Raw genomic sequence first — 8105 nt, forward strand, 5'->3', positions numbered from 1 at the left:
ATCTGGAATCGGCATGTGGCACCCACGGGTGGCTAACAAGGCCCCAGCTGATGCCTGTGGCACTTCAGCACCCAAAACAGTAATGGTCAGCCAGGTGTGGGAGCCGCCATTTTCATTTCCCACAATCCCCTAGAGCAAGGATGTGTCAGGGGCATTGTGGGAAATTTAAATGGGGACTCCCTGTTCCGTTGTACACAGTACTGAACAGAATGTTGCTGCCGCTGCCACCAGATGAACCCACCATCACCCACCAACACAGGAAGGAGTCCAGTAAAGGGGCCCCCTCGAACCCGGAGCTAGCCCTGTCTTAGCCACTCCACTTATATCTCAGGTGTAACCTCCGCTTCTATCTGTCTCAGGGTGAGCCTCCATTATGGGATCATGTGCCTGAAGCGGCTGAACTATGACCGGAAGGAACTGGAGAGAAGACGGGAAGAGAGCCAGAACCAAATCAAAGGTAGGCGTGCAGCAGGAAGCAAAGGCCCGGGGTCATCCTCAGGCGGTGTCTACAAATAGTGTAAATTGGGACAGCGACAAACGGATTGTGGGGTGTGCGGGACTGAGCTTGCTGCTAAGCCTGCCTCCTCTTCGCCCCCCCCTTCCAGATGTGATGGTGTGGTCCAATGAGCGTGTGATGTGCTGGGTGCAAATGATTGGGCTGAAGGAGTTTGCCAACAACCTGATCGAAAGCGGGGTGCACGGGGCCCTCCTGGCCCTGGATGACACCTTTGATTGCAACGATTTGGCTCTGCTGCTGCAGATCCCTACCCAGAACACACAGGTGAGGAGCAGGCCTGGGAAGGCCGGATGAGGGAAGGGGAGGACTGAGGGGGAGCCTGAGGCACGAGGCAAAATTAAGGGTGCCTCGTGCAGGGGTAAATCCCGGAGCCCTGGCTTTACCTGGCCTTGGACCTCTCTTAGGTGCCTTCAGTGTGGCAAGTGGGTCACCCTGACTTAAGAGGGACACACACACACACACACACACACACACACGGTCCCTCATCATCAGTCTCTGTGGCAGATATGGGGAACACCTGTCCTAAAGGATCTACATTGGCTCCCAATACGTTTCCGAGCACAATTCAAAGTCTCAGAAAGAGTGGGAGGGAAGTAAAAGTAAAGATATATCAGGATTAAACAACCTGGAGGAATTTGGATATGTTAGGATATAGTTCTGTTCCACCTTAAAAGGATCAGGCATAACTATTGTGTGTCACATGCCTGTTTACTTCCAGCACAGTCTGCTGGGAACTTCCGTTTATATATTGCTTTTGCTATGTTCCTGTTTGCTGGACACAAAGGGAAGCAGACATGTTTTTCATTTGTTCCTGAACTATGCTGAATAAACGCCTGTATATAATGCTTACACATGTCTCTGTCCGCCACTTCCGTTGTGAGAAGTTATTCACACTGCTGATAAGAGCGTCCTGAGTCTCTAAACGTATCTGAGGCTCGTGTCGCTGATTGATGCTGTACCGGATTTCGCCCGGCTGCAAGCCGGTGGCTAGAGCCAGCTGGGGGCCTGCCGAACGCCCCCGTCTCCCCGGCAGTATCCCAACAGCCATTATTATATGTCCATGTTTTACATTTATGTTTTTTTTAATGCTTAAATGTAACAGAGTACGTATTGATGGCAAGACATAACAGAAAAGCAAATAGAAAATATTATATATTAAAAAATTCAAAGTCTTGTTGCTGACTTTTAAAGCCCTAAACTGCCTCGGCCCAGTATACCTGAAGGAGTGTCTCCATCCCCATTGTCCAGCTGGGATGGCCTTCTGGCAGTTCCCTCCCTGCGAGAAATGAAGTTTCAGGGAACCAGGCAGAGGGTCTTCTGGGTAGTGGCACACGCCCTGTCCTTCTTCTGTTGCTGAACTACAACTCCCATAACCTCTGGTCTATTGGCCGTGCTTGCTGGGGCTGATGGAATTGGAGTTCAGCAACACCTGGAGGGTAAAAGCTTCCCCACCCCTTCTCTATGGGACCATAATGCCCTGGCTGACTAGATCCCCAGACTCTGTCTCTCCTCTCCTTGATCCTTTGGGAGCAGAGAAGGGCCAAGGGAGACCAGTACCTTGTGGAGCAGTTGCAAGGGGTCAAGCCTGAAAGGACTTCTTTCTTTTTTCTCTCTCAATTTAGGCTCGGCAGATGTTGGAAAAGGAATTTGGGAACCTCATCACTATGGGAACCGACCGGCGGCTGGATGAGGTGAGCATCTCCTCCTTCCAGAGCCTCTGGCTTGGTGACGTATTCCAACCTTTATTTTGTGCGTCCACCTATGCATTCTTCTTTCTCTGCTTCACAGGACAGTGCCAAGACCTTCAGTCGTTCCCCATCTTGGCGGAAGATGTTCCGGGAGAAAGATCTCCGCGGTGTCAGCCCCGACTCGGCCGAGATGCTGCCGGCCAATTTCCGCACAGCCTCCGTGGCCTCCATTACCTCACCCGGGGTGCAGCTTCGTAAGATGCAGCCAGAGGGTACATGAGCCGCTGTGTGGAGAAACCCTCTTCCCCAGCGCAGGGGCCTTGTATGGGGAGAGCTGGGTTATGAGCCATAGCGCAAAACGGCAGAAGCAGGCCTTGTGCTTCTTTCCCCGCTATTTATTTATTTGCATATTAAAATGCCTGCGCTGTCTTTCAGTATAAATCTCCTCAGGTTTACACTATATAAATAAAACGAACATTAGAAAAACAGTGACAAAATTAAGCACTCGCTGTTGTCAGCAATGTCCGTTCCACCACCACCCCCTCTGCATTTTCAGGCTGCCAGAAGGCGAGAAGAATGCTTGTGAACATGTGTAAAATGAGTCACTCACTACTAAACTGTTATCCCTGTACCTCCTAATCCTTGGTCCATAACCCCAACTTGCAAAGCTGGCTGGTGCATTTAGCACCTTACAGTTGTAACCACTGGACTGAGCACCAACTAAGTTGGCCCATTCTTCTTCTTTTTTGCAATGAAATTTTTATTTCAGTAGAACTTTTAACAGTGACTGGATACAAGTCTAGTTATATAATCTCCACACAAAAATTGCCCTGAGTTTTTAGTGCCATTTCAAGCATATTCTCAAGACATTAGTGGTTAATATAGCCTCTCTGCAGACAAATTTGAGTAGTTGGTGGGAGAGAATTGTTATCTCCTTCCCTTACATATGAAAAGAAAGGAGACCAGGTTTCAACAACAGGTTTCAACAACAGGTTTGCAACACCTTTTGCTACCTTTCCAAGCCCAATTAGCTGCTCTAAGAGAGCCACATCCCAATTGTTGACAGTCCATTCTTCATTTCCACTGGAATGGCAGAGACTTTGATTTGACATTGATTTTAACGGGACCAAAGTGTGAAACAGGAGGCTGCATTGGAGTCACCAAGGTCACTGGTGCTCGTAGGGTTGCCATGTGTCCTCTTTTTCCAGGACGCATCCTCTTTCTCAGGGGTAAAATTTCCGTCCAGGTGGATTTGTTAAATTTGCCAAAATGTCTCTGGCTATACTTTCTGGATGAGACATAGACATAACTGGTGGCTGAAGACTTGCTTTCTTCTTCTCTTCTCCTGCCTCCCTCAGCAATATATCACAGCTTCTATAGCCTACACAGAGTGGGGCAGGCATGGCAACCTTTGGCCCTCCAGATGTTTTGGACTACAATACCCATCATCCCTGACCACTGGTCCTGTTAGCTAGGGATCATGGGAGTTGTAGGCCAAATGCCTATGCCTGGAGTAGGGGTATTTGAAATTTGTGTTTTTGTCATAGCACCCCCTTTTTTGCTCTTCAGAATATGGCGAACCTACATGTGGGAAACCTGTTGGAGGGTGTACTTTTCAGCGGTGCAGGGTGGGGTGGTAGGAGAAGAGATGGGCGGGGACAGTTTCCTGTGCCAAAACACCCAGGTACTGTACATGTGGCCAGCCAGTGAGTGATCTTTGAAAGCTCAGGAGCGTGAGGGCTGTTTTATTTGATCTCTTTTGCTTTTTGTTTCCTTCATCTCCCCACCCTGGTCCTTTTCACAGGGAACTCATTAGGTAGCCAACGGGCAGACAGTATGTCAGTGCGAACGTACTCCTGTTAACGCCAAGATGACTAAGGTCAGTATGTGCTATTGCTCTTTGACACTGACTACATACCTGCAGGGTACTGTGAAAGCAACACGTGCCGAACCAGAGTCTCGTGCTCGAGAGCTAATGTGGTGTAGCACTTAGCGCATGGGTAGGCAAACTATGTCTCAGGGCCTGGATCTGGCCCAATCGCCTTCTAAATCCGGCCTGCAGACGGTCCGGGAATCAGCATGTTTTTACATGAGTAGAATGTGTCCTTTTATTTAAAATGCATCTCTGGGTTATTTGTGGGGCCTGCCCGGTGTTTTTACATGAGTAGAATGTGTGCATTTATTTAAAATGCATCTCTGGGTTATTTGTGGGGCATAGGAATTCGTTCATTTTTCCCCCTTCAAAATATAGTCCGGCCCCCCACAAGGTCTGAGGGACAGTGGACCGGCCCCCTGCTGAAAAAGTTTGCTGACCCCTGACTTAGCGTATCCGATGTAGAGCAGGGAGACCTGGATTCAAGTCTCTCCTCAGTCCCAGAGCACCCAGGCAAGCCTAACCTGCCTTGGAGGCTTGTTGTGAGAATAAAGGGGGTGGAGGACAAGTCCATACAGTGGTACCTCGGTTTAAGAACTTAATTCATTCTTGAGAACTGTTCTTAACCTGAAACACCACTTTAGCTAATGGGGCCTCCCGCCGCCGCCCTGCCACTGCTGCGTGATTTCTGTTCTCATCCTGAAGCAAAGTTCTTAACCCGAGGTACTATTTCTGGGTTAGCAGAGTCTGTAACCTGAAGCGTCTGTAACCTGAAGCGTATGTAACCCGAGGAGATTCTAACTAAACATCTGGAAGAACTTTCTGACAGCAAGAGCTGATAAATAGTAGAACATGCTGCTTTGGGAGGAGGTGGACTCTCCTCCCTTGGAGGTTTTTAAGCAGAGGTTGGGTGGCCATCTGTCAGGGATGCTTTAGTTGAGATTCCTGCACTGCTGAGGGTTGGGCTAGATGACTCTTCCAACTGTACAGTTCTACAATTCTGTGATTCTGTGGTGCCACAGGTCCTTTGGAAGAGTGCTAAAAGCAAATCTGATAAAGTAACAAAACACCCCTCTTCCAGAATTGTCTCCAGAGTCCATTTTGCAGCTGCTGGGACAATGTTGAAGGAGAGGAACAGGCTGGCGATGGCAATAATAATAATAATAATTTATTATTTGTACCCCGCCCATCTGGCTAGGTTTCCCCAGCCACTGTGGGCGGCTTCCAACAAAGATTAAAAATACATCAAAATGTCACACATTAAAAACTTCCCTGAACAGGACTGCCTTCAGATGTCTTCTAAAAGTCCTATAGTTGTTTATTTCCTTGACATCTGATGGGAGGGTGTACCACAGGGTGGGCGCCACTACCGAGAAGGCCCTCTGCCTGGTTCCCTGTAGCTTTGCTTCTCGCAGTGAGGGAACCGCCGAAGGCCCTCGGCACTGGACCTCAGCGTCCAGGCAGAACGATGGGGGTGGAGACACTCCTTCCTATACTGGGCCAAGGCCATTTAGGGCTTTAAAGGTCAACACCAACACTTTGAATTGTGCTCAGAGTCAGCGAGGGTGAAGTAGCGTCAGGAGCGTGTTGGTGGGGGGCTGGATTGAGAGGGCGGGCCGGTTGGCTTAGGCCTGCAGGCTAGGGGTTCCTCGTGGCTACTTCAGGAAAAGGAAACTTGCTGTTTTTGTTTCTGTAGCACAGATGTCCATTTGCTCTGCCCCCGAGGCAATAACGCCGCTTCTCCTTCCGCGCAGATGCCGCCCCCGAGTGCATCTGGCCGCCACCACGCCTTGGACAGGAGGACTCCCCGCCACCGCTGCCCCTTCCTCATCATGTGCGCCAATCCAGACTGCGAGGAGCCGCTGCTGTTGTAAAGAAGGAGAAAACGGGACCATGCGGGGAGGCTGGAGAGAGGGGAGGAGAGGGAACGAACGAGCTCCCCCCATCCCACCCCTTCCTCCTAGCAGCAGTGGCTTGTGCTCTCTGGCAAACCCTCGAAGGACTCAAGCTGAGGAGGGGGCCCGTCCCCAAATCTGCGGGCCTCTGCCTCTGGTGTCTATTTATTGTTGTTGTCGTTCCAGGCAGGGGCATAAGAATGTGAAAGAAAATATACGCCCAGCCCTGCCCACCCCACTCCTCCACGGCAGCCTGAGCTTCTCCCTGTCCTGATTCCCAGTAGATGCGGGGGCATCTTGCATCGCCCTCCTGTTGCCACGGATCGGACTGACCAGCCCACCTGCCCTCCTTTCCCTGCCCTCCTAAGGGTGCTAAAAGTCCATTGGCACTTTTTTTTTTACTTTTGGGTTTTTTTCTGCCTTGCTGCTACAAAGGTGTACCTGGTTCCAGCTCGCAGCTGCCGGGACGAGGTTGCTGCTCACGTTAACTCTCCTGCCCCTCTTCTCAACAAGAGCGGGGAGAACAGGGTGGAGGGTGGGTGGTGGCGCAGGTACAAGGGGGGCCTGGTTTCCCTCCCTCCGCTCCGGACTCTCGACTCACGGTGGGAAATGTGAAGAGAAGCGCTGGCGGATAAAGAGCCAGGGCCCACCCGCAGCAGCTACTTGAATTGCAGAGCTCTGAGCTGGGGACGCTTGTATACTTTGCCGCTGCCTTTCCCCAGAAGCGGCTGCATCTTGGCCCAGGCGAATCCCCTTTTAAAAACAGCTTCCCTCTTTTTCTCGCCCGGCCACCAAGATACAGCTCCCTTTCCCTCTGAGAGGAAGGGCCTGGGATTTTGATGTGAGATGGAGAGGGCGGTGGGACACCCCCCCCCCAAAAAAAAACCCCAACACCTATCCACACTATAATCCCGGCTCAGTGGTAGGACAAAACTGTATCCTGGCCAACGGTGGGCTCTTTTCTTTCTTTCTCTTAAGAGGAGCAGGGAGTCAGGATTTCAGGTTTGAGATGCTCAAACCGCAAGAGGGAGATCTCAGCCTGGGGTGGGCAATTGAACTCTGGACTTTTACAATATGGCACACAGACCCCCCACCCACCCATCCCTCCAAGACTACTGTAATATAAGAGTTGTATTTTCTGTGTATATCTGTGCTGTGGAATCTTGTGTAAATTGAATTTCTTTTTCGACCGCCGTTACAAGTTCTCTGTTAATTTAATAATGTGTCCTTCTCTCCCCCCCACCCCCTCCCCCCTGCACGCCCATAATTTTCATTTGATGTTTATATTTTCTGCCTTTTTTGTTTTTGTTTTGTTTTGTTTTTTCCTGGGGAGGGTGTGCGGGGCTGAGGGGCAAACCAAAGGGGGTTGTTTTGCATGAAAGTGGGGAGGGTGGGGGAGAAGAAGAAGAAAAAAATACAACCTTGACAAAAAAATAATTAAAAAATAATTCTTATCAGGGAGATTGTGAGGGGCAAACAGGAAGCGGAGGTGGTGCAGAAGAGATCTCCTGCTCGCCTCAACTCCAGTTTACCTCAAGGTGAGGGGGAGAGGATGGTGGGGCCGCAGTGGAGCGAGTGATAGGAAATGTTTAAAAAAAGAAAAAGAAAAAAAAGTTTGAAAAGATTTTCTAGGATCTCCAGATTTTTGTTTAATTCGACAGCAAGCACTCTCTTCTGAACAACAAGGAACACTGCCTGAAGGATCTCTCTCTCTTACTGGGCAACACCCACAAAATGTCGTTCTCTGTCACAGTCTTTATAAACCCCCAAATCTTCTATATTCTAGCGAGACCAGCCAAAGTCTGAGGGAAATCACTACAATGCTGAGACTGCGATCCGAACCCTACTTGCCTGAGAATCAGACCTGTTGAATTCAGGGCAGCCCTAACTATTTGTCTACTCAGAAGTAAGTCCTGGTAGCAACCACATTTGGGGCCCCTGCAATGCCACCAAGGTCGCGCCACCGTTGTGATTTTTAACAGTGCGATCCTGACATTGGTGCAATATTACCCTCGTTTGGGGGTGTCCCGAATCCTGGCTACAATTTGCATTTGGTTGCCTAATGAACTTTGATTGGTATCCTACCTCCAGCTGCCATAACTGAACCACAGGATTGCATTATAACAAAAAAG

At 49.9% G+C, this 8105-nt stretch overlaps 1 protein-coding gene across 11 annotated transcripts in view; it reads left to right on the forward strand.

Annotated features, from left to right (window-relative positions):
• The window catches only part of PPFIA3 (PTPRF interacting protein alpha 3), a 53060-nt gene extending 45463 nt beyond the window's left edge, over positions 1 to 7597 (forward strand). For all 11 annotated transcript variants that reach the window (XM_081837612.1, XM_081837619.1, XM_081837618.1 and 8 more), the window contains 6 exons: positions 360 to 457; positions 606 to 781; positions 2140 to 2208; positions 2306 to 2477; positions 4010 to 4084; positions 5833 to 7597. In XM_081837612.1, coding sequence (XP_081693738.1) covers positions 360 to 457; positions 606 to 781; positions 2140 to 2208; positions 2306 to 2477; positions 4010 to 4068 — 574 coding nt within the window. In that variant the 3' untranslated portion in view covers positions 4069 to 4084; positions 5833 to 7597. The remainder of the gene's footprint in view (positions 1 to 359; positions 458 to 605; positions 782 to 2139; positions 2209 to 2305; positions 2478 to 4009; positions 4085 to 5832) is intronic.
• Positions 7598 to 8105: the final 508 nt, after the last annotated feature.

This window comes from Podarcis erhardii, assembly GCF_964252035.2.
Source record: "Podarcis erhardii genome assembly, chromosome: 13".
Taxonomy (NCBI): Eukaryota; Metazoa; Chordata; class Lepidosauria; order Squamata; family Lacertidae; genus Podarcis; species Podarcis erhardii.